This window comes from Apteryx rowi, unplaced genomic scaffold, assembly GCF_003343035.1.
Source record: "Apteryx rowi isolate R43461 unplaced genomic scaffold, aptRow1 scaffold_155, whole genome shotgun sequence".
NCBI lineage: Eukaryota > Metazoa > Chordata > Aves > Apterygiformes > Apterygidae > Apteryx > Apteryx rowi.
Genome location: NW_020447808.1, coordinates 536,281 through 564,145, shown reverse-complemented (window position 1 = coordinate 564,145; position 27,865 = coordinate 536,281). Strand labels below are relative to the sequence as shown.

General features: G+C 37.3%; 1 protein-coding gene across 9 annotated transcripts in view; it reads right to left on the bottom strand.

Moving 5' to 3' along the window:
* The window catches only part of FBXL4 (F-box and leucine rich repeat protein 4), a 76,050-nt gene that overhangs the window by 18,587 nt on the left and 29,598 nt on the right, over nt 1-27,865 (bottom strand). For 7 of the 9 annotated variants that reach the window (XR_003252412.1, XR_003252410.1, XR_003252411.1 and 4 more), the window contains exons 6-8: nt 19,934-20,147; nt 4,358-4,429; nt 2,796-3,108 (exon numbers count right to left, since the gene is read on the bottom strand). Coding sequence is in view for 6 of the 9 variants with exons in the window: in XM_026059307.1 (XP_025915092.1) it covers nt 2,796-3,108; nt 4,358-4,429; nt 19,934-20,147 (599 nt within the window). In the remaining 3 variants the exon portion in view is untranslated. Of the gene's footprint in view, nt 1-2,795; nt 3,109-4,357; nt 4,430-4,784; nt 4,933-12,476; nt 19,268-19,933; nt 20,148-27,865 lie in introns of those variants that run through there. The other 2 variants (XM_026059312.1, XM_026059313.1) reach the window with 2 other exon arrangements.

Here is a 27,865-nt window from a genome sequence, read left to right as displayed (position 1 = left end):
TCTCATGTTCAGATGGAACTTTTTGTGAGGTATGCCATCACTAGAGAACTGTCAGATCATCACAGCTGGATTATTCTTCTGCAGGGTGGAGATCCTCAAGTGAAGGGAAAGTAGCAGAATAATTTCTATATAACTCATCATTTCAGCCAGTGGAAAAGATGTGGCAGAAAAGGAAAGGAGGCTTATAAGGAGGCAGCTCAGCACGTAATGGGTAACAGAAACCTCAGAACTAAAAAAAAATTAAGCAGCACATCGTCGTATACTTAGTGACACATTACATTTCCTCTTCAAAACTGTATCACAAATATAGCAGATGTGGATCCAACCCACTTTTTATTATTATTAAAAAAAACCCTACTTTCTGAAGTACATTCCACACACCATTTAACAGCTACTCAAACAACACTACATTGGCCAGTAATTGCAAGAAGTCCTTGGAAGTCAGCAATTTTCATCCTCTGCAAAGTCCACTGATTCTAGAAGAAGGAATTTACCAAACGATAATGGAGAAAGTAAAGAAAGGAGAGATGGACAGCAAACTGCAGGACCTACAAACTGAAATCAGCATCTAGGGTAGCCAAAACATTCATTTTGTAATACTTAAATGAATGACGAACAGATCAGAGTTCAACGGGCTTAATTTTAAGAGGTTTAATTTTCCTCCACTCCTGAAGCTATTGTGGTGATAAGTTTTATACAACTAAAACACAAGGAGTTTTCCCTGCTGAGTTTGTAAGTTCTAACAATTGCAAAGAGAAACCAACATTGCACTGTCAACTCTGGCGACTATGTTGCAAGGTAAGACATTTCAATCCTTGCTTAGGTTAAGGTCTAGTACATAGCAAAAAACTTCAAGCTTTTGCTGTTTTGTTGAAGCAAGAGAGGTTCCCTCACAACATGCACAGTTAGCCTAGCAGCAAGCAGAAGCTGTCAATTTTACTTCCTCCAAATTCCCCCAGTATTTCTACGTCCTTTACAACCCACATATAAGCCAAACATTTCATTACTCGGGAGACAATAGGGGATATAACAAAGAGTACCTCTCCTTCATTCACATCATGGAGAAGACCCACTCCTCAAGGTTAGTCTTGCAAAACTGAGAACTGAGCTCAGGTCTCTAACAGCTTCAGACCAAACCAAATATGCAGTCTTATTGGGAAAAGCCACTTCACTCAGGAATACTGGTAAGCACCCAGGTGATGATCAAAATCCTTTCACATGTTCAGGTATTGTTTTTCCACATAAGTGTCAGTAAGATGTTGAACTGAATTCAAATGTGAAAGGAAGTGCGTGGCAACAAGCCTCCACTGCTGGCAGAGAAGCAACAGCACTAGCAGACTATCTGTAGGCTTAACACAACCAAACTATTCATTGCACAGCCTCTCTGGCATAGCGAAAGGTCAGACCAATTTGTAGGCAGACACAATGCCATTGTAATAGAAATGCATGAAAGTGGGTGATCAAGAGAACATACATGTTTTTCAAATACTTTATTCACTATGCCTTTTGGAAACTTGTCATGTCTGACTAGGGAAATGTGCCCTCAAACTAGCTACAAAACAGATTCCCTTAAATATAAGCAAAGCACATTACCACCTGCAGACACATACATCAAGCCTGAACAATTTGTACCAAGTGGATAAGTTTTCATCTGTTCATACTCCTTCCCAACGGTGGTCAGAAGGTGACTTTCTTATTCAGAGACGAGTAAAACCATTTTTCATGGTAGAAGAGTATGTACTAGCTATATTGGAATGACAATCTGAAGCCATATGGTAAATTTTTTGTAATGAGAAATGCTGCTAGCCTTAAACACACTTGGAACATTATTCAAGTTGAGCACTCTCAGTTCTTTGCAGCATCTTTCTCAACCTAAATGTAGTGTTTTCATTAAAATTAAGTATTAAAAAATGTGCAGTACAGCTTTCTTCCCTTTCTTTTTAATCTTCCTCTTTCAACTAAGCCAACAAAAATAACTCATAAAAGTGCATAGAAACTTCTCCCACATCAATGTTCAGACTACTGCTGCAGTCCTACACTATTTTTAAGAGAAAACCCCAACTTCCATTATAAAAAAAAAAAAAAAGTATTAAGCAAAGCTACATTTCTCAAAGTCCTTACTTACAAGACCAAAGCATATTTGTTTTAGATTTCTAAAAATATTAGTAACTAGGGTGCAGAGGATTAGAATTTAAGATCTGCTATTTTTTTGCTCCTCGCTTTCTTCCCACCTGAGTGGAAAGTCCACTTAATTTTTTTTCTTAATTACTTTCTCTTTCATGAGACAATTCACTTCCTGGTAAAAAGGACAAAGAAATTTAATACCGTTCCATCTATCTGTACTATGCAAAAGCAGAAATCTGTTTACTGATCATAAGACTTGCACTATACTTTGTCACACTTCACACAAAGTAAAAAAGCAACAATCAACAAAAGCAGAAACAAGGAGAAGAAACTGGATCATCTGATAGCCAAAAGTTGGTAAAAAGGATCTGAGTCAAAAAAATACTAGTGATTCTAAAACTAAAATTATTAGGAAAAAAAAATCATACTCAATTCTCAGTTTAAGCAACTAATACTAAACAGTCAAATCATATGATTGACATAAATCCATTAGATTCTTCACTGCAGTAAATAGTATTTCCTAATCTTTTTTTCCTATGCTGAGCCATATTTTAAAGAAAGATTTATTCAAAAAAATGTCTGGAAGACAGTTTTATCTTGTGGACTCCCTTTTAACTGCAAGGCTTTTCAAAATAAGTACGAAATATTCCAATAGTCCTATGTTTTCTTACCCAATATATCCAGTTGCCGTAAATGAGTACAGTTAGCAGCGAGCTCTTCAATGTCTGCGTCACACACAGACCTGTTGGCTGTAAGAAAGAGCTTTTGCAAGTTTGGGAGTTTACGTGCAAGGTTGGTGAAACAGCCTGTACTGCTCTGTAATGTAGGGCACCAGCCAAGATCAAGTTCTTCCAAAAGCTGGCAGCCTGAAGCCAATTCTGCTATTCCGCTTTCAGTTATGTTTTTACATCTCCACAAATCCAGACTACGAAGCTTTTTGCATTTTGCTCCCATCATGCTTGCTATAAGATCATAGTCTTCAATCTGCAAGGAAAACAAACACTTTGTCATGTATACCATCTTTTCCAGACATATATAGGTGTTACAAGAGCTTGCTTGCTAACACACCTACAGATCTGTCTTAAGCATTTGTCATTTCTAAAGAGCTCGAAGAATTATGCCTTGTAGATTACAATGAGGTCTAGTTTTACAAAAGACAAAGGCAAAATACATTTTCTATCAACCACTGAACATAGATGCTTTCAAATTCATTTAGTAAAAGGATCAGTGAAAAAACAGGAAAAAGTCAATTTTCTTTCAAAACACCCTTTTTTGAACAGTTATTTTTCTTTCAAAAGATAATTATTTCATGGCGATAGGCACTGCAACCATAAGCATACGTGCATTAAAGAATGCACATATTTCTGTTCTAGGTTGACCAGTTGCTACATCTCCTTAACACAAGCATTGCTAGAAACACCTTGGGCAAGCCAAAGGGGCTGAAACAATGTCTCATTAACTAGGCAGCAGGGAACGAAATCCACTGTCAAAAAAATATAGGAAGACTAGAACTGTTGGAAAGATTAAGTCACATTGCTCCCCTCCTCTTTCCTTGAGTCGAAGTAGGGAAGGCTGAGTCAATTCTGCTTTGTCACTTGCTGCCTGAACTTTCAGGAAATTCTACTAAGTCTCCCTAGTTAGTTACAGCTAGTGTGTCTATCACCAGAGACAGGAGCAAACTAGAATTCTACTACATATACCTCTGGCATATACATGCAATACAGCTCAGATGAGTTCCCTGCAGGAACTGCTATCCCTGTGTTTTCTTTTTTTTTTAAAATCAATGCATGCCCCCAGGAAGTCTATGAATAAAACAACTTTTGCAGAAAACATATCTCTCTCATGTTTATTACTGTAGGATCACATGCAAATGTTGGCCTGCTAGGAATGATGATTCGGCTTGAATAAGAGTAAGTCCTGATAACCAGTTTTGGAAAGAAAAAGTCACTATATGCATAAAGAATGCCTGAGATTTTAGGTAGAGGCTGGAGATCAAGAACAATGGAAAGCCTACAAGCGAAATTTTAGCCCTACTAAACTGGCATGCAACTAAGCCACATCCATTTTGAACCTTTACACAAAAACACAGTTTACTTTCTGACGTAGTATCAACCTAGCAGTTATCAGGTCTTTGTGCAACGTAACTCCAGGTTGAGTTCCAAAGCAAGTGTGTGTATACACACACACACACACACACACACACACACACACACAGAGTAGTCTAAGTACTCACCATGACACAGCTACCCAGACTGAGGTGCTGAAGCTCTGAACAGAAATTCAGGATACTGAGCAGTGCTGTTTGCTGCCACAGGGGAACACATCAGAAGGAAATATGAAAAGAGAAACAAAGAAGAGGTCAATTAGACATTAAAGGTTGTCAGCACTTTTCCCGAAATACAGCTCAAAACTCAGCTACAGACACAGCAAATGCCACTTAATGAATCCCTAAGTGCTCTAACCATTGATTGTATTAGAGTCACAGGGATCACTACAAACCTTTATGCAAGTCACTTCGAATGTTGTTTTTCATTGCCCTGAAGATATCTATACGCCTATGACCTATGGGTTCGTTTTCCCAGCAAAACTGCAGGAGAAAACGTAGCAAGTTCAAACAACAGGCAAGGCCCAACCAAAGCCATGGAGGGCTGGTGACATACCAGGAGAACAGCAGAGGCTCTGACATTCCCTGCTCAGCCACAGCCTGATAGAGGTGTCAATAGAGCCGCACAGCATCAGGGCTGAGCCGGTGACTTTAACGTCAAAGGAGTCTTCACGCTGACAGGGATGCTGACAGCCATTGAGCACCTGTCACGACCAGCATGCAGGACGAAACACATACAGCGTATACTTGACAGTCATGTTTTTGCCGTTTAACACAGCCATTCTTTTCAGAAAGTACTGCACGTTACTGAGGGAGCCTGAAATTATACTGGAACATCAAATGCATCATACAAAACGTTAAGTATATGGCTATTCTGGTCTATTTTCATATGACAAGGGAAATCTCACTTTTTCAAAAAAAATTTGTGTTTCTAAGACATAGAAGAGATTCCACTGCATTGTCTGTAGTCATATTTTGTTTTATAGTTTGAAATATACCCAGTGCAAAAAGAACAACTTAACCGTCTGGGATTTAAGTTACAAATAACTGTGCATTATACTTAAAACATCCACCACTTAGGATTTTGAAATCTATGAGAGCCTGAAAAGAGTAAGTTTCACAAAACATTAACAATAAAATCTGTGGATGTCTACAGGATATACAACAGTTTCTTTCAGAAAAAAACAGCAACAAAAAAACCCAAAACAAAAAACAAGTTATATACAAGGGATAAAGTAATCTACTGCTAATAAGCAGAAGCCCTAAAGGAACACTTGTCAACAATATTTGTATGCATGTATAGTATAATTCAAATAAAGTTAGTCATTTGTCTACTTGTTTTTAGAAAGTTTACAGTAAATGTTTCTCCTTAATTTTCTCAGCTTGTTATATTCTAATGAAACTCAGCAGGAACATGACCTTCTGTCATACCAGCGTGAAGAAGTATCTGATCCCTTTCACTGACAGGCTTGCAGATACAGAACAGGGACACGGTGCAGAGTATTCATGGAGTCTTTTTTAGACATCTAATTTAGGTGTCTCCAGGGAGCAATCAGAAATACCTAACACTCAACTTTATATGGAAGCTCAGCTTCCAACTTCGCCTTCTGAGATTTGATTTCCCAAAGGCAGCCTAAAAGTAGAGGGTGTGAATAAGCCTTCCTCATGTATATCTTTACACAGGTCTTACAAAGCCACTGTCTGTTTGCTTGCTTTACTCCATTTATGTTTTTAAAGAAAAAGCATTACAAAGTCATTACTAAAGAGGTAATACTCAATAGCACTTTAAATCTAGTAAATGTGTAAATATATTCACCTATACGATAAGCTTTAACTAAAGTACTTAATAAGCAAACACTTCATTTTGAGCATTAAACCTGAATAAGTAACTCCAATAAAATGAGACATGTATTTTACTCAGTGAAAGCTATGAGCTTTAGAATTTATTCAGGTGTCCAGATTAAAAGCAAAATCCCCAAACCCCTCTCTACACACCTTAAATATCAGAGCTAAAAAAAAGTCTCAAAAGATTGCGCACACAGTTCTAAATAGGATTCTGAAGGTATTCAGGTGACTCCTCAGGAAAATTAAATACTTCGATGTATTCCCCCATGTCTTTCAGTAACGGTTTTCAGTGTAGAGTTTAAACACTGGCCTGAAAGGACTGGAAGCAGCAACACTTACCTGCAAGTGACACACAAAAGAGAATGGTCACTCTGAATAGACTGTAGGATGTAAGATTAAATCAGTAAACTCCCTCCTTCAGAGAGGTAAAATAGCTAGGAAGACTGGTATTTATAATTGTCTTGATCATGCAACTGAACTAATGCATTAAATTGATCAGGGATTTTTGTATACCTCCCAGAACACCTTTTTCAGTCTCCCTCTCATTTCATGCAGTCAGTCCTTTACTGATGTGCACTCAGTCCACATTTTCAAAGGTGTTTTTGCTACCTATAAAACCCGTAGCATTATTTATAAAAAAAAAAAAAATCTTTTAAAAACAACCAAGAAGAGAGCAAGCACAAGGAATTTGGATAATGAGAAGGGAGCCTGGTAGAACACCACGTCATACTGTCCCACAACATCCCAAGTCAAGCCCAAGAGTAACAGCTACTTATTCAACATTAACTACACTGGATGTATTGATTTCTCTTCTGGGGTAGATATGCCCACACACAATAAATCAGATCTTTTCAGAAGCAGTGTCTGTTCTTCTTTAACTGAGGTAGTTTTTGCATATGTCAAGAAAGAAAAAAAAAAGTTCTTTCAGCATGTCTAATTGTGCCTCAGTTGATTCAGAATCCAGGTGGTAAAGGACATCAAAATAGCAGGAGAAGATGGCAACTCACAGAATCCATATGCACTATATCTAGAAGGACTATCATTGTATTAACCTGTCTCTCTCTTTCAAGCCATATGTCTGCACAATTCATCTCTCTGATTTGCCTTCAACACAAGATGATGAGTGGTAAAACTCCTATTTAAGTGAAACTTGGAGAAGAGCAAGGCAAACACCTGACCTTGAAGCTGTAACTCAGGCCAAAAACTTCAGAAGTTAGTGTGCTTTGTAAGAGGAGCTAAGAGGCCACCTAAATGCTTGATCAGAAAGCTTTAACCTGGAGAGAATCCCTATCACTTTCTCAGCCAAGTGGACACCATGAAATCAAAGATTATCCACATAACATTTTATTCTTCAGCCTAATAGCCAACACATRCATAGTCTGCAGATTTCTTGAGCAATATCAATGTGTTTTCCCTATACCAAGGGTAAGAAGTTTAGCTTCTTTCCTGCTCCCCTTTGCACATACTCCAACTGAGGAAAGAAAAAAAAGTGGGAGATTTAAAAAAAAGAACTGGAAGCAAACTTAAGATATATATAGATAGATAGACAGATAGATTTTTTTTTTTAAATAGAGTAATGCATAACATGGCCTCAGCAGTCCAAATTTCTTCTAGAACTCAGTTGAGTTGATCCTGCCTTGGACAAGGGAGATTAACTCGAAATCCTTTCCAACTCTATGATTCCAAATGAGACAGGTGACAGTTCTGGCCCAAAACAAAAACCTTCCATTTTCTAATACAGTTCAGGGTAGAAAAGGTTTACACCCTGTGTATCAAGAGGGTGTATGCTTTAATTGCACAGCTGCTACATGGCTAACTTGCATCCAGTCTGTCTTTGTAAAGATCCTAGATCCACACAAAAACATCCAGCTTTTAACTTTTGCATTGCAAAAGTGCCCCTGGTTTGCAAAGACGACCCATCAGTGGAGAGACCAAATACCCAAACACAGTTAAACACATGGCAAGACTGAATTTTGCCTTTTTTCCAGGATTTTTCACATTTATGATCCAGGAGGAAGTGCACAACATTTCTGATATCCATATGATAAGCAAAGCATCCGAGAGASAGCCTGAGCTCAAAATCCTGTCAGACAGGAAAACCTTCTGTCTGTGGCAAATTAGGTTCACCTGTGAAAGATGCACATTGAGTATTTGACAGTTTACTCATTGCAGTTGCACTGTAAAATATCCTAAGATTTAAAAGAAAAACAAAGTTTTTTTTCTAAAATAATACAAAAGATGGCTACATCTGTACTATAAAAAAAAGTGTGAAAATAAGTGCACTACAGTGTGCCTCTAGAAGGTTAATAATAGAAGAACTTAAGAAAAAAATGCTATAGGATTGGGGCAAAGAAGAAACAGTTTGTCTTTTTTAATATATAAACTTCCTTTTTATAGAGAAAGCTTGAAAACTGCTTTAAAATTTGTTACTTTCTATGCTGGGAACAAAGAACAGACTGCTCTTTCCCACTGCTTTCTCAGAACAGGATCTGACACAGGCTGGGAATTCTTACAGCCTTTTACCAAAATGACAGGAGAGCCTAAATTTTTTTTTACAAGACTTTTTTTCCTGTAACTATTCAAACTTCTCAGTGAATCAGGTGCTGACAAAAAAGAAAATTTCTAACTGTCTGATCAGAAACTGCTTTTTCTCTTCTTTAAATTAGGGTTCCCTTGCTTGCTACGTATATTATCACAGAGTTCCTATTCTCCAGATTACCATACAGTTGTCCAAGAAAAATTTGAATTAGGCAAGATTTAATTTCATTTATCACCAAAAATTCAGGCTGGAGTAGAAAAAAAATCCTGTAATCCCCCCTCTGTCCCCCCAAAACAGCATTATGTGAGAATAACCAAAATCACATTATTTTTTCCTATCATTTCCAAATGATGACCTCATCTCTAGCCCTCCCTGCCCCATCCCCCCCAAAACTCTGCTGTCTCTACTTACAGTAAAATAGTTATATAACACTAGTTGCAGGCAGATATCAGATAACATGCCTGTATTTGCAAGCTCACCAGAACGAGAATATTGTATTTTTCCATGATATCAAAGAATTAATATGAGTGTTCCTAAAGACCACAATTTCTTCTCTCTCACATTTCAGTTACTTATCTCTCCTTCAAAAAAAAAAAAAAAAATGCAACTGTAAGAGTCTTGGCAGTGAGCTGCTTCTGCATATGAAGTTTATGAGGTTGTAATATTTAATAACAGGTTCTATCACAGCATTTACCCATATTTCTAGTTAGTATTTTCATCTTGCTCTCCTGATCTGTCTACATTAAAATGTTGCTTAAAATATTTGCTTTTAGGTTAGAATTACAGTCTTTAGGGCTATATCAACCAATTATAGTGGATAACATATGTTTATAGTACTGGCTACTATCCCACAATAAGCAATGGACTTTGCACAAGACAAACAGGTAAAGCATTAAAAGATTTGAGCAGCCAGCTAGTAGTGAGCTGTGGAACCCAGAATACCCAGAACCCAATCATCATGCTATTCCTGTACAAATCAAATTGACATTTCTCAAATTTGACTATGAAAATTTATACACCAATTAGACAATTACTGTAAGACATCAAACAGTCAGTATCCATTTGATACCATGCAGATATATTTTGGGGGGCTACTCATCCGACAGAACACCTGACAGTATTATTCCATTCAAAATAGCTAATAACCTGAGTGAAAATCCAAGATGGAAAAATTCAGCCTTGCCCAGATAAGGAGTAAACGTGTCATGAGGGCAAATGGGAAGTAACTCTGCTAGGTACTCTGCGTATTTTGTCTTCCTAATTAAGGGGGGGGGGGGGACACCTCCACACAGTCAGTGCTCCGTCTCTTGAAAGACTGTTTGAATGTGATAAAACAGACTGGGAAGGAGAACTGGAAAAATACAGACTAAAGTGGGCCCAACGGAATATACCATGTCTCTCTTGGCCCAACCATCACATCCATATTCTCAGTGGTCAATCCTTCAAAGAAGGTTGTCCACATCAGCTGAGAAATCCAAATATTCTCAGAACTGCACAGAAAGGTTCCTCTTCTCATGACTGGTGCAGGAGCTCTTTTGTTTCCAAAGGCTTTAAATTTGCAGCAAAGAAGATGGGACCAGCCAACCCTGCAAGGGGCAAACTCAGAACCCTGGAAACAGATTAGACCAAGACATCTTAAACGGCAGCATATACATTACGGGTGCTGCTTGTATCACTGCAGATACACAAACGCTCCTTGTGCAACTGTCTCCTCCTGCACAGAAGTAGACTTTACTGTGTACAAAGTAACTTTGGGAATTCTTCATATAAATAATGCAGGTCTTCAGCACCTCACAGACTAGAATTACCCTGCTGGAGAACTGAGACATACTACACACACAAAAGACATAAGACGACTAAATCATGTCTTTCTACATGCAGTCACAAAACAAAGACAATACAGAAGTTAGTAAGCGAACATACCAAATAGAGTTAAAACCCTTTCTTAAACAAACAAAACAACGACAACAACACACACGCACACAAAACCCCACTCAAGATTTGGCAAGCAAACACAACTAAAACCAAGCATCACGATGTTGAGCGTACATATATGCAGGGAGAACGCCATGTTGAAGCAAAAAGCTGATTACCAAGTCAGTGGGAAAGTGGAGAGGAAGGAAACAACCCCTTGCTTTAAGAAAACCACAAACAAGCTCTTGACAAATCAAGAGAAATCGTATTATTTACTTATCGCTCACACAGGTTATTTATTGAGACCAAGTAATCTGAATCAAAAGTGTATTTGGAAGTTTTTACAGAAAAACTGTAGCCTGACTGCTGGAATCAAGACCAAACTTTCTGGACTGACAGATGAGTGATTGCCAGTTTATTCCCAATTTCACACCAATAGTTCAAACCTCCTTTGTAAAGATCTGGCTTACTAACTAGAGCCATACCCTGCTATTGACCAAAAACGCTTTTCTGAGAAGTGCAGTGGTAGTGATTCAATGAGTAGTACAACAGTTTTTCCCATACAAATTAATGTAACAGAGGAAATACATGCAGGGACTTAAAAAATACCCACCAGTTAAACACAGACAGATCATACATATGATGTGAAGGATCAGTCAAGCAGGATCATAAACTGGGAAAAGTGATGTTGCAGCTGGGTTTAAAAACCCCATCCATGACGTGAGGTCTCCAGGTATTTCAGTGTGCATTAAGTCCCCGCATGCATGCTCCTACCCTGAATTCTTACAAAAAAATTGCTTTGCTACCAAATTCAGCTACTTCATCTACAAGACTGAACAGCTGACAGAAATCTTCTAATGTGAGCATTCTTGCCACCTCTTCTGGACAGCTACATTTCCATCATTGTCACTGTCCTCAAAGTCAATCAAATTAATCAAAGGCGACAGATAGAAAAATGGGATAATGACGATGGTTAGCAGAGCAAAATATTAAGTGACTGGCAACAGCACCAAAGCCTGGCTAGAAGTGATGGGTAGCAGAGCATCCGCTGTAGATGGGCATGGCCTCACCACTTGGAGAGCAGGCTTTCCTGAAGCCCTTTCGTCTCCCTTGGGATGGACTCACTCATGCAATGGCAGGCAGCTGGAGTTTTCCTGCCATGACCCAAATCTCTCAATGCGAACCTTTTATGCAGAAACAGGATTGTGTGGTCTACTGATGAGGGTGTGGAGAAAAAAGGGTGTGGAGAAAAAAGTGTCATCAAAAAAACAGAGGTTTGGGGTTTTGCTTTTTGATGTTTTAAAGTTTAGTGGTTTTGAGGGTAAAAACTTAAAAGCTGCTAAAGAAGCAAAGAAAATCCTGTGTAAGCTCTGCTACAAAGGAAGTCCTGGGGAGCACTGCATGTGCAGCCTAGAGACAGAGAATTACAGAGCTCTACCTGAGGAACAGTCCACACACCAGGCTAACAACACATCTTGTATGTCCCAGTTGCAGGTGAAACGAGGAACTCCTGCCACTTGCACAATAATCTGACACAGAGTGGACTGCGAAGCCTCTTTCCAATGGAAATATCCTGAACCACCCTCTCTCAGGCTGCAGCCTCCCCTTTCTTCACTGCAAACTGACATCTATGACTGTTGGCAAAATATGTCAGAAAATGAACATAACTACGTCTAATTCCAGTGAAAATAGTCAAGACACACTTAACTAAAAGCATTAATTCAGCTTTGGGGCTTCCAGAAGTATCTTACTGAAGCCCAGTTGCTACACGTTCCTGCGTAAGGCTGAAACAAGTAAACTTGATGGCAGCACATCACTGGATTTTTTCAAACTACAGGTATTTCTATACATAATTAAGATATCCTTAGAACAGCAATTGATCCCCCTATGTAAAAACTGGATAAAAGGAGGTTATAAAAAGACTTCTTAGAGGGGAGGAAAAAAAAAAAGAAAAAAAGTTCAACACCACACACACACAAAAAATTTTCCCCACCAGCAAGTTTTGGTTTATAGTAACAAAAATACTACAGAAACACTGACAGAAAAGCCGCTACCAATACCAATTGCTTGATAAGATAAAATTGTAACCAATTATCTATTTATCACAGTCTTTGTTTTACAGCAGTTGTATTTTACAATTTTACAGGTATAATATTAAAGAATATGTTTAACCATACTAGAACTACCTGTGGTAAGAAAATCAGGTGAAAGTAGACAATTTTACTCCAAGATGAGTGCTGCTATTGTTATAAATATTTATAATTACAAATAACTGATGTTAATTTAAAACATAATCTTGTTAATATTACCAAAAGTCATCCAAAATCTATAAAATTACAGAAATATATACGTATTTTTTTCCTTTGGGCATTATACAGCACAAGAAGAAAGCCAAAAATCAAGGTTGTTTTTTTGGCACAATCCATGGAAACAGCTATGTTAAAAGATTTCAGAATTCTGGCTTTTTATCTGATATACTTTTTAATCATTGTATTAGAATAGCAGGTGCCAAGTGACTTCTATTAAACCTTTCATTTTGAAAGGTACAACAGGGCAAATCAATATTGCATTTAAAAGGTATTGTACCTTAGCATCTAAAAACAACCTACAAGCAACCTACAACATTCTTAGAAGAAGAATGTTTCTAACTGAAAGAAAAATGTAATATGCTAATAACGCAGAAACAAAAGATACATTAATCATGAAATAAGATTCAAATCTAAATCTGCTCAAGCAAGGAAATTATGTTTTTGGCCTTTTTTTCAAGCCATACAAATCTTGATACTTAAGATATCAAGATCATTTCAAAGTTATGCACTTGTTGATATTACGATACTTTGAAACAACGTTAAAAATCCAATAGGATGGAATTTGAGAGGTTTACAGAGTTAAGAGATAATTTGCATACTCAACCATATGATCTCATTGGTTTGACTGGTTAAAGAGAAAAAGAATATTTAGATAGTCACCATGCTTCGGTTTTCAGAAAAAGTTTTCATACCCGTTGGCTTCCCAGAAAGCACTCATTTTTAGACTACTATAATTTTGTGTTCTAAGGATAAATACTTATCCTTAGTATCTTATTTCTGACAGAAAGAAGAAATCTTGGGATAGTACATGAACATTCAATAACACACTAAAGGCATAACATTCTTTAGATCTAAGCTTAATTTACAGAAACAGGACTGCACAGCTATTCAGGTTGTTCACCGTCCTTTGGTTTCATCTATTTTCATTTTTCTATGCATTGCACTTCAGTAGTCATGCTACAAGCTGCATATGGCAGGGAATCATATGCCAGATCAGAACTAGATGGCAGCCAAATCTGTTTTTTTATTTAAGCCATTCAGTTCTCTGAGCTAACTTTTCCATTTCATAAGAAGAAAGTGAGTAGGAGATGAGGTCATCTCATCCTTTACAAGGTAGTTTCTTTGTCCTTTAGGAACAAGATGCCCACGTAGCTCCAGATAGAGCTATCCACAGAAGGCCTCCAGTCATTTAGTCCACAGAAATGCTCATACCTCTTACACAATTTTTCTTTAGCTATCTTATTTTTCACAGAGGAAAAGTTGTAACTAACCAAATTTCCTGCAACTTAGAAAAGCTTGTATCAAGACACCTGCAGTATTTCAAGTACATATACATACCCTTATGTATTTATATGGCACCACAAATATCAGACAGTCTCTACATCTTCAGCATATTTATCCTCATACGACAGCTACAAAGTGAGAAGTTGCTATGATGCAAATTTTACTGATGGGAAAAGCATGGCATTCAGGAAGAGTGCATCTTGCAATAGGCCATTAATCCTGGTCACAGATTAGGAGAACAGAACTCATGTCTGAATTCCTCAGTGCCATCGGCAGTGAGTCATCCTCCTTCAACTCAAATGGCCTCACCAACCAGGTTGAAAAAAATCTGTCAGCTGTAAGAGCCAGTTCCTTCACAGCCCTCCTCAACTGATGTTCACAGAAGGGGATAACACACTGCAATGTGGTTTAGGTCAACAAAAGTTACAGTCTCTCTACCTAATTCAATTACTATATTTTGGGTTTGCTTCATTTGGTCATCTGTATATCTTTCTTACATCTTCATTCTTCCCCCCCACTTTTCATGTTAGAGATTCAAATGCCCAAATTCAGCTCTAAGCGCCTAACATGGTATCAGAGGGCATCATTAGAGTTAGTCAGGTCGCTACATTTGATGATCATTTTATTTGCCACTGGATCAAGTTTCCTCCAAGAATCTGCTCTCTAGTTAGAGGTTTTCACTATTTTTCACTATTTGTTTGCAACTCTTAATCCTCATGATTTGAGAACAAGCCAGCGAAGCTTTGTCCAAGCCGAAAAACCTCAAACAGCTCTCAGAGGTATAATGTGCCCCATAACAGGTTACGTCTGAAAACTCTGCAGAATAATTTTAAGGCAATATTAACTCTTTTATTGCTCATTATTTAAGAAAATAAGAGTTGTTACATTCATTTCAGAGATTCTCACACCTCTTCCTGGTAACTACAATTTTCAATGTCCTCTCCTACAGCTACCCGAATTTCAAATTTGCTCTTGGTTAGAGATATCAGTGATATAATTTATAAATACAACACTTGCTTTAAACTGTGTAAAAAACAAAAAGCTCTGTGACCACTGTAATGCGATTTTAATTAAGTTCATTCTGTATTGCAGTCATATTTGCATCACCAACTTTAAAAACTCTTCCTTCACACATCACAAAGAGCTTAGAATATCATACAACACGAAATATGTAATCCTACATTAAAATTTACAACCAGCAATAAGGAGACAAGTTTTCCTAGTTTAATTGTGGCTTCAGTGTCTTTAAAATATAATTTTGGCTGCAGTATATATACAGATCTTCATGATAAGCATTAAATCGAGATAACATTCATACCCAAACCATAAAGACATGCATTGCCAATTACTGTATACAATAGTATTCACTGTTCATTGTGCTTTTTAAAATGTATCAATGCCAACAAGTGCTTTAATTATGCTGTGAATATACTCTCAATGAATAAACATTAAGGACTCGTGTATCAGCAAATACCAAAACCACCTGCACAAAAAACCCTCAAGTATAATAGTGGTCTCAAGCTAGCAGAAATTACATTTAAAAAAATGTTGGGATTAGTTTCTCAAAGCAAGTTACAAATTATTTCAAGCTCATACAGAATCTCACAACCATTAAGAATGAAACCTTTAAAAATGAATTTAAAGCACTGGAAACATCAGCTGCATTTAGTGAGGAAGAGCACAATGATGCAAGACAATTTTTTTTTCTTGTTTGGCCTGGAACAAGTTAATGAAATTCACTGAACATTCCTTATTGTAACAGGAAGGTTCGAACACTTTAAGGGTGTTGGAAGCTTCACTTTGTAGAAGCTTGAAACTGAGCATGTGCACAATGACAAACACTCAGTAAGTCGAGGAAATAACATTACAGAAGGCATTAAGTATCAGTCGGATTGGGACTAGAGATCATAAACTCTTCTAGATAGTACAGCTATCTTCCAAAATATTAACACAGTGCCTTCAGTGCCAGAGGTAGTAACAGAAGACCAGAATCACCCATTTCACTGAAAATACACGCTTAGAAATTGGAACTTTGATTACAGAGACAGTGGGAATATATTTTGAAACACAAAGCCTATTTAAAAAACCCAGCTAAAATAATAAGTAACTGTCATAAGAACAGCTCAGATAAAATTGACAACATTATGCAATAAAGTTCCCGCTTTCACTAAAAGCGATCATCAGTTTTCTGCAGAGTATCTTCTCCGAATGTATACATTAGTGTCACAATAATCATATAATCATAGAAGTTCAATATTTAAAATTTCAATGTGAAATGCAACCTTCCTTCTTTCGCTCCTTCTCCCCCCCCCCAAAAAAAAAAAGGAAAGAGTACTGCAAGATGCAGTCTGAATAAGGAAACCCTCCACCTGTACAGTCACCTGGGAGTTTGTTTTTATTTAATCAAAATAGCATTTCTTTTAATAAAACTTTAATGCTGTACTTTATAAAACATAAGGCAAAAAGAACAAACAACTCCATCAACATATTGATAACAAGGTCAGACAATCTTTTTCTCCATATCTTATATTACTTAAATACAGGCCCAAATTCACAACTAACAAAGAATAAGTTATACTATTTGCTCAGAAGGGCTCTCTAACACAGCACTGCATTTTCAGAGACCAATAACTGGAGTAGGAAAAATGACCTTTTCACTTGCGTCACAACATATGCAGAAAGAGGTCCTCTTTTAAAAGTCAATTATGGCTTGAATTCCTGTTTTTTTCCTTTTCTTTTTCTTTTTGTTCTTTAGTGTTTCTTCTTTTGTGTTGCCATTAAAAAAAAACCTCACCTCCAATAAATAATTCAACTTAAGTGTTTACCTTGATCATCCACAACAATAAATTCTTCAGACTATTTACAAGCATAATAAGTACACCCCCTGCCCTGATTGATCTAATTATACTATGCTTTAATTTCAATGACTACCTCTAATTGTACAGTAAAATACATTAAAATTATGATTTCCTATGGACAACTCATTTCAGTCAACCTTTTATCTGGTTGTTCTCTCCATACTCGTACCCTCTTCACATTTTGACAATTCCCTGAAAATCTGCAGTGATACCAGAAGTATATCACCCCAGTCTTGCATCCAGAAGATTAACATGAGATAAACTGGTAGGACATCCTTCTCTGTCGCAAGAAATCACAGCATACTGATAATTATGATAGGGCCTGTACCTTTTCCATCCTAGAACGTGATATGAAAAGCCAAGCTATATATTAAACATAAGCATTGTTTGCTCCACAGAAGCTCCAACAATGAAGCAGCAGCAGTGAGAGGAATTTCATAAAAATCAAGAACACTACTGTCTTACTGTCCTTCGATAAGTTTAGGACAAGTGTAAGCCATTCAAGATCACGACTGATCCATCTCTTGTCTTTTTTTACACGTAGATATCAGTTACTACCCAAGATCTCAGTCCAAGTTAAGAAATACTGAAGAAAAGGCAACTTATTTTGTATAGAAAAATAAAGATTCATATTAAGAGAAGCTACTGGTGAGAAAGATAACATTATTTCTATAAGCCTGTGACTTGTAACTCTAATCCTCTAACTCAAATCCTATGCTATACCTTCACTTTTACTCTTTCCTTTTTACTCTTCCATCTATGTGCTGCGAAATGTTGGTAAATGGCTTAATATAACAAGCAACAGGCAAATATCAAATTTGCTTACTTAAATCTCTAGAAATTTCCCTTACAAATGTCAGAACCATACCTTTGGTTTATACTTTTGTATAAAAATCAAAGCATGACCCTAACTAAGTCTGATTATAAATTAATTTTCTTTTCAGCTACAAGCAGATGCATATCCTTACACAAGAAAGACAAAAGTTAATCTTCATAACTTAAAGGCTTCTGAATCAGAAAATATCGCATTTAACCTTATTTCAAGTCATGTTCAGCAAAGTGATAACTGAGAAGTGACAATCATTTTCAGAGTATATGTCGACCACTGCACAATTATAAATTTAGAATCTCAAGCTTTAAAAGTTAACCAAGTAGAATCAGGAAGATTATAATCAAACAGTAGAAACAAATAATGTTATACAATTTACCTCTGGTACAATGATCTTTCTCAGATCTGAAAAAGCCTTATGAATTATCCCTGTTACAGGGCCCATGCCCAGGCAAAGCAGGATAAAGAGATTTACAAGACTTATACAGACAACTGAGCTCAGGACAGAACAGATATACCCAAGGCACCATTTCAGAGCACTAACCAAAAGGCACTTCAAAGCAGGGCTCACCATTTTTTTTTTTCTTTGAAGGAAATATACATTGCTATATATACAAGATTTTGATGCACAGAGAAACTACTGCAAAGTAACAAGCTACTAGTGGTACTGGCTTTATGGTAACTGCCTGCATATCCCACAGCAAATGCCAGTAATTCAAGGCAGCTGAACCTTTTATCCAACTACCTTGCATTAAATCTTTTACAGACAGCTAGACCTTCAACATAAAACTGCATATGGTTTACCGAAAAAAGGATAACAAAAACGCAATTAACTTTGTACCCTGTGCTAGGTGTGAACTGCTTATAAGCAAAAAGTATACTGTAATTTCAGGTCCCTCTTAAATATCTTGGAAGTGAGCCATGACCTACCGTTTCAGCTTCATCTCTTCCATTATACTACAGCTTAACAACCCACACAATCCAGTGTCATAATCTCATTTTTCATGCCAAAAGCATAAGCAAAAGTAATAAACATAAGTAAACTCTTCTTAAAATCTTTGTCTTCTTCTTGCTTTCCTATCTTAATAACTTCATATATACTTTATTTGAGAAGGACTAGTTTTAGTGTTATCAAACTACTACACATCTTAACCTTTGCCCAAAGGTATTAGGCTAGTATGTTGGAGATTGATTATATATGCCAACAGACCATGGAAGCAACTGAAAGGTCGTCATTGCCCTACTTTGTGCTTTTACAAGAACTCAGGGAGGCAAAAGACACATCCACACCCTATAGACGGAGCAAACAAACTTGTGCTGAGATTTCCACCAACAGATTTTTAACCTAGAATCCGAACTGCAGAGATGTGGTTTGCTCATTTTGGCACTCTGAGTGGTAGCATTTGCAACAGGAGGAGCACAACTTGTATGAGAGCTTCCATGGGAAACACAGTGGTATGGCTGTAATACAGGAGTAAGTTAACTAGTGAAAAATAATGGGTCTGCTTCCAATTTGAATAGCCGAGTATACTAGGATACAACATTCGTAAAATGTAGTAAACTGCAACAGTCTTATTGAACGTAATATGTACAACATTTCATCTTAGATAGGAAGTATCCTGCAAAAAAACAATAACCTTGATTTGAATAGTTGAATAACTCTGCAAAGTCATTTTTACACTGTTCTTGAAAAATATACTGAAAAGTTTTTGTTCCACGTCTCTCATACTGCTAATATACAAAGACAGTAGGAATCTAGTAATCAGCAGGTTGCTCCAGAGAGTGTGTCAATAATTAACAGTAAGTTACTAAACATGATAATTTCCCAATTATATTGCCAAATACAGTTTGTCTGGAGTGCACTTTAAAAGAGAAAAGCTTTCACATTTATGATTTCACTACAGTACTTAAAACGGTTGGTGCAAAGTCTCCAATCTTGCACACAACTTATAAAACATGCAATTTTTTTTTTTGAATACATAAACTATCTTGAAAATAAAAAAACCTATGGTAACCACCTTTGAATCTGCCTATGTAATTCTAATTCACTACTTGGTTAATAAAACAATTACAGTTTCACCAGGATTAAAAATGTTTATTGCAAAGGTTAAAAATAGTTGTTCCTACCTCCACTTTTGTTCGGTAAAGAATGAGACGCTTAAGGCTGCCCACTTTGGCTATGTGGTTGAAAGCCTGAGGTGGTATCTTATCACATGATGAAAGATTTAGTTCCTGAAGATTTGGACACAGTTCAGTAATGACCTCCAAACATGTTTCATTGAGGAAATGACCACAAGACAACTCAAGGCGCACTAGCTCAGAGCCACAAACTTTCAAGAACCTGTAAAAAGCACATTAAGTGAAAAATAAATCTACTTTCCAGTGAGAATCTTTGAATACTATCTAAACTTCAAGCATGTGAAATAGGAAATACTTTCAGAAATGAAAGATCTAGAGACTGCAGCTCTTATATCATCTCAATTGACTAACAGAACACATAATTAGGTTAAAATAAATTGACCGTAACCAGTCTGAGGAAATGAATTGTGAATTAAATCTTTACAAATCTGGAAAAAGAACAAATTAAATTAACATCAGCCTTGAAAACCTCACTTTAGGTTTAGAAAGTTGAAACATTCTTCCTTCTTGCCATTTACCCCAAGCCAGTGAAGCAAAATGCAACAGACAATGTTTGACACAGCACTTTTGAAATGGTCCCCAAAGCCAGTTTTGACAATGGCCTGCAACTTTCTACCAACATTCTCATATTTTTTTGTCTCTGAGGAAAATCTGCAAATGTGAAGTTAACTGATATTTTTTTTTTTAATGGATATAATATTCAGGAGAAAAAGTATTTTAAAAGCTTTCAGAAAAACACTGAATTCCTTCCACTAACAAGTAAGTCAAATAAACACTTCATAGCTGTTTTAGAACACAGATTCATCAGAGGAACTGTTTCATAGAACTTATTTGAATTAAACAAATTAAGCTCTTAGAAGACAGACTATCCAAATACATAGAAACTGTGATGGTCTCTACACAAATTACAACTCTGTTAGAGATTTAGTGTCAGAACTTCAAGCTCTATTACATCTAATCTAAACTTTCATTAAAAACATATAAGCTTATAGTCCTTTTCATTGCAAAGATAACCTTCAAAATGTAAATTAATCAGTAGCCTTGCAAGTTTGATATTTAATGGGGGGGGGAAAACACTCGCAGTGATTTTGTTATACTCTATTTCAAAAGTTTCTCCAATAGAAAAAAAATAAGGTCCTAATTCACAGGCTGCAATCAGTTCCCCTCATTACTTCCTAGAATACTGGAGGTACTTGAGAGGGCATGAATTAGTTTATCATGAAAAAAATTCCCATCTGCTCTATTTTCAGTTCTGCTATCCTACAAAAGCCAGAAAAGGCAGCTTCAGGGTCTCACACATTCACCTCAAAGTTAATATTGTTTCTCGGGTTCAAATGATACAACAGAAATGCCAAAAAGACAAGAGTCTTTCACTTCCACAAAAGCTCCTACTCCTACAATTAAATAGATGCTAGCCCTACCAAGATTTTGCTCTTGTTAAAACTTAGGAAAGAGAAAGGGAGGCATACCTTAATGACACTAAATAGTAATGAAGGATTTGAAGTCCCTGCCTGTCAAGATCCAAGCCTCCAAACCTTCTCCTTTCCTTATTTTTTCATTACTCCTCTTTCCTCACTCAAGTCTCAGAAAGGGGACTTGCCCAGAGAGGTTGCGGAGTCTCCATCCTTGGAGATATTCAAAGCATGACTGGACATGATCCTGGGCAACCTGCTCTAGATGACCCTGCTTGAGCAGAGAGGTTGGACCAGATGATCTCTAAAAGTTCCTTCCAACTCCAACTATTCTGTGAAGTCATACTTGCCACTCATCATCACCTTTATTCCTTCTGTCCTGCAAATTACCCACCCCACTATGCCTTACTTCCGTTATATGATTCCTAAACAACAGGGAGAGGCAAGGAGATTTTAGGATGGAACCTCCATCCCTGGAGGTTTTCAAGAGTCACCTAAACACAGCCATGACTGACCTCATCTAGCACTGGGGACAGTGACACTTCAAGTGGGAGCTTGGACTAGATGACGTTCAGCAGTTCCTAACATCTCACATCTCTATGAGTCTATGGTAACAGAAAGAAAGAGAGGCTCCGAGATATGAAAGTAGAGACATGGCTCCAGAGACATGTGGGTTCAGTTGGGTACTGCCTCCAATCTCCTTTTCCATTGTTTTTGTGTAAATCTGCAGTCTCTCTTTAGAAGCTATTTTACCTTGTAAAACCAGAGTTTACCAGACACCAAGCACCCATCTTTTGTTTTCCTACTGGATACAGTGAATTCACCTGTCAGACTGATAAGCTTTCTTATGACAATGCCACAGCTAAAACGGGGAACTCACAAGAATTAACACTGGGTATTTGAACATTAGACTGTTAGTTTAAAACTAATACAACACTATCGGAGAAACACAGGATAGAAATCCTCTGAAAATCTGAGTAGAGAGATACAGATTCATTGATGATGACCAATTAGTCAATTCCTCTATTTAATGAGTGCTTTAACAATACTGAACCTTACGTTCACACAGCTTCTTTCATCAACAAATTATTATCAGGTTTGTTTAAGCGGTGATATTTTCCATAAAACAATGTCCATTGCCATTTATTATACCCCTAGCTTTTGATTTGCTAACGGATAAATATTTTATGAACTATTCCGTTAAAATAATGGAAGTTAGGTTAACTACCATATAACTTAACAGGGCTTGGCCATTATAAATATTGGTATACATAAACACTTTTCTCATTCTAGGCCTACTAAAAGTTAATATCATCAGGTCAGAGAAAAACCTCAGTTAAACCCCTAGATTGGAGAATAACTCCAGGCACAATCTGAAGAGTTATTACCTTCATAACTTTTTATTTAAATTTACTACACTTAAAACACACAGGCAGAGCAAACATAGCAACAGCAAGGAGCACTGCATTTATTCTTCACAGTTTTGCTCCTTTTTTGGAAGAGGTTATTTAGAAGACATCAAATAGAGAGAAAGGGAAGGGGGACAAGGGACACACAGCAGGGTACAGGAATGAACTGACAGGCATGAAGTAAAGAGATGAACAGATTTCAGGAGGAGAAATTTGAGGAAGTCAACAACCAGAACAGGGCAGAATAACTTAGCCAAAAGTGCAGAGTTCTCCGAGACATCAAGATATCCAGCTCCGTTTGCATTTAATAGGCTGCTCAAAAGAGGTTTTTGCTAACTTCTTTCTACAAAGATTTCCAAAGCCACATGGCAAGGGAGCATACATGCTCTCACGCTTTCAGAGCAAACATGGCATTGCCTCCATACTACTGAGTTTTAACAGACACTGGATACATGGCTCTAACTTAGCCCATTTAAAAATAAACAATTACAACAAAAGCTAGGACTGCCTGGCTCCTTTTTATAGTTTCTCCTTTGTGCATAGTCCTCCATCACTTTAATTTTGCTTTTATTATCTTTTTTTTTTTAATAATACACAATTTCTCAAGTGATTTCCCTTTATCCCTTCATATTTCTGTCATGAAATACGATTAACTAAACAGCCTAAAAGAATCTGAACACAGGTTAGGTTGGGGTTTTTTGGGGGTTTTTTTTTGGCTAGGCACCAGAACAGGCCTTTACCTAAGCTCACCCTCATTCTACACTACAGTATTGCAGTCTTAAAACAAACAAACAAAAACAAACAAAAAAACCCCCACAACATTACTCTCTCCATCACTTTCTGCTTACTTCTGTCCTCTCAGAAACTGCTGTTCATTTTTTCTCCTCAGCTTTGGGAAATAATTTAGTCCTTCTGGAACATCAAATACATCCATTAGTAGTTTGGACTCTTCTATTTGCTCATACAGATGTTAAATCACTCATGATCACCGGGTCACTAGTCAATTAGTATTTTCCAATCTCATAATTAATGTCTGTATTGCAAGCACATCCTGTGAGACAAAGAAGATCCAAAACTGAAATATCAAAGTACAAGAGACAGCACTTTCCATGTCAGAAGTGGCTCTGTGAGACCTCCCCCCAAAATTCTCAAAATACTTTTAGACACATGCTTAAGACAACACTGAATACAATGAACTGGATTCAGTCGTTTTTAACAGAACCCCACTCAATCCAAAACCTAGATTTCACTGTTAGCACAATGCTCCCCACTTACTCAGTATCCTACATTTCAAAGTTACTGAAAACTACACAAGCAAGGATGACAGCCCAGTTCTCCCTCATACCCTTCCTAAACACACTTAGCTACCTCATTTTACATTCCTTCAGTGCAATCATCCCAACAGATTTCAGTCATGCCAATTCATCAAATCTATTTTCAATGAGAAGTTCAGCTACTCATTTTGTAGCTACTGACACAGACCACTGAACTTCGGTGTCTGAGAATGCAAAAAAGTGGACAGATTGTTTCTTTAGCTCTTTCCCTTGTACTGTTAACTTATGCTAGCATCCAAAACAGGGACATTACCTCTATATCTGACAGGTATAGGTTGCCTCATTTGCCTGGTCCTCCTTGGTGTGTCCCTCCTAGAACACTTACTAACACTTTATGAAAACAGAAGTTTCATTCGGCTTCAAGCCAACTGCACCCTCCCTCCAGCTTCTCAGGCCTCCCCCCTTCCTTAGCATGCAACCAGCCAAGAATAATGTCAAAAAACACTTGGACTTTATTCTTCCTCATTTCACTTCCAAGATCTTAAAGCCTTCTCTTTCTTACTGTAGTTTTATCTGTATTACTACTCGTGGAGACTTGGCAGAGGACTTTATAAGCCCAACCAATTTTGCAGTTAAATCTTGTATTACTACTCCAAGGCAACACTCCAAGGCATCCCTGCAGCTTACTGTATTTTCCCTTCAAGTCTTCATAATAAGGAGACAATCTGCTTACCTTACACATGGAGGGTTTACATATCTGAATAAAACCAATCCCTAATGCTCCATATAACTTTAAGCTTAATTCACTCTTCTGTTCCACCTCCCCCCAACACTGGAAGACTAGTCTGTTCTTCCTTCTTTCAGTCAGTGAGTTGTTTTCTGTTCTGTTTAGTTTCCAAAGTTGTGATGATTGGGTATTTGCATGGCAGGGCTTTTGATACTTCTATTCATGGGATACTCCATTTCTGAGATCAGGGTCTCTGCACTGAGAGTTGAGTTCATATAAAAAAGTTTGAGCACCTGATTGACTCTGAATCGTAATATGATACACCAGCTTTACAGCAGAGATCTGAGTAACAAAAGTAACATTGGTGTAAGTAAGTTTATGCCATTTAAAACAACAAGATTTAACTTATGGAATCATGTTTTACTATGGTTTTCTTAAAGTCATTTTTATATTCACAATATTTTTCTTTTCAGGGCTGCTGTGTTACACAACAGTAGCAGCATCTAGTATAGAGAACTGTAACAAAAATTTTAGCATTGGCATGAACTGAAAACAAATGGGAACATACAGGTGTGGAAGCACCAGAAGGAACAAATGGCAATACAACGGCTGTAAGAATGGCATGTGTTGATGGCACCTAGATTAGCAGGTCATTGAGATCCTCGAACACACGTACATGCACTTTCCCAGGACACCCAGACTGGGAGACGAAGGACTGAGGGTAAATTCTGAAGCCTCAGAGGTGGCCCCGGATGGCGAGACTGCACATGCCGGACACATTTCTTGTGCACGCACCCATCTCTGCCACCTTGGTGCTTGTGAGTACACATGCACGAGAGTGCGACTGAGTACGACCTGTTTTGTTTTTAAAAGGCAATCACCTTCCCCTCCTCCAAGCTTGTCTAATTGTTGCTATAATGTTGCAACATTATTTCCTAACTCTATCACGTATTAAACTTTTTTTGTCAGCCAATCTGACATTATTTGCAAATAGGGAGACTAACCAAGTATCTGATCTTCTGATTTTCTGAATACAGATTAAGAAATTTCAATACAAACAACATGCAAAAAACATATTACCTAATCCTTCCTTCAGTTACAGTACTCCTAGGTTTTACTAAAAACTGTGGAAATCAAGAGGCAGAAATGATTTTTAAACTGAGAACCCCTTTCAAGGTACTACATTACTGTTTTCTGTGACTGAACATTTGATGCATGTTTCCGTAACTTCTATGACCTTCCTTTATTTATATATATTTATAGCAAACTCTCACCGTTTCCATTTAAAATTTGTCCACTAAGTTAAACATTGTCAAAACACACCTCTGTTAAGCAGTGACCAAAGCCTTCAAATTTTAACAAAATTGTTAAAGAAATATTCCTTGACATGCTTCAAATGTAAACACTGCATCACTAACCTGAAAGTGAAATTCTATTAATTTGTTTTCATACTATAAAACATTAAGAGTAAACAAAAATCCTAATACTTCAGATATTTAAAGCAAAACAGTTTAAACAAGCTTAAAAACATTTTTAGTGATGTAAAGAAATCTGTATGCACAACTCAGTTTTAAACTGTCAGCATCCTTTAGCTCTTTAAACTTCAGAGCATTTATTCAGTATCCTGATATTTAGTATACCTCCAGTCAACTTGCTTCACTTCTCCTATCCTCTCATGCTGCTATTCCCACTGCATGAAGAAATTCAGCAGACCTCTAATGCCAGGAGAACAGTTTTGTTTACGTAATGCCTTCTGTGCAATCTTTGTTTATTCCCCATCACTTTTCATTCCAGACACTTGAGACTGCTCAAATACTCATTTTGAGTGTTTTTCACTTTTCAGTATACTTCTGGTTCAATCTAAATTATAAAGGTTAGCTCTTTTATATTAGATGCTGTTTTTATACAGGAATAATTTCTGGTGTTTATGAAGTTATTTCAACTTTCATTTACAAAATGACCTTTCTTTTTTTTTCCTCTCCTCTCAAATTGTCAAATTTAGATAGGCCTTTAAAAAAGAATGTAATGGAGCCCTTTGAACTGTTACAACTCCTAGGCAGGATTCTCTGCCCTCTCATGTGACTGGTTTGATGAGCCCTCCATGGTTCTTCATGCAGCAACTTATCACAAAATTGATAAACTACAAGTATAGGAACAAGCAATTTAAGCTAGTTTCAACTAAGCCTCAAGTTACAAGATGACTTTTTCACCAACAAATACAAAATAAAAGGCACAGCTTGGTATTCATGGGAATGCTTCACTGCCTTATCAGACATTTCCTCTGCATATCAACCATGACCAGAAAGCATAGAGATTAGCAAGACCAGGGTGTAGTCAAAGAGAGGAGAAAGAGAAAGCAATAAATTGATTTAGAAAGACTCAAGCAGTAGGCAACAAGAGAAGATTTTACACTAGTAAATGTAGTGGCATGTGCTCATTACTGTTACATATGGATACAGACAGCCCCATTCAAATACTCCATTTTTTGCAACAGTCACTTACAATCTGAAAGTCTCATCCACTTCTGTCAGTAAGTCAATATCAACAGATAACTGATAAAACTAGCAATGCAGCCTGCCTAGCTGACATCTCCTCTGCAATATTCATATTCTGAGAAGTAAACGACAAAGAAAATTTAAGTGTAAAGTAGAATTCTTAGGAAAGTCAAAGTACCTCCATTCTTTGGAAACTCCGTTTTGCTTAAGACCACCCAAAACGCAGGCCAGATGAGAAATGTCTAGAAGTCCAAAAGGAATACCTGTGGGACTTCAGGACCCCATGTCCCAGGTGTTCTAATATCCACTTAATAGTGCCATGTTAATGATCACAGAATGGTTGGGGTTGGAAGGGACCTCTGGAAATCATCTAGTCCAACCCCCTGCTCAAGCAGGGTCACCTAGAGCACGTTGCACAGGATTGCATCCAGGCGCGTTTTGAATATCTCCAGAGAAGGAGACTCCACAACCTCTCTGGGCAACCTGTTCCAGGGCTCTGTCACCCTCACACTGAAAAAGTATTTCCTCATGTTCAGATGGAACTGTCTGTGTTTCAGTTTGTGCCCGTTGCCTCTCGTCCTGTCACTGGGCACCACTGAAAAG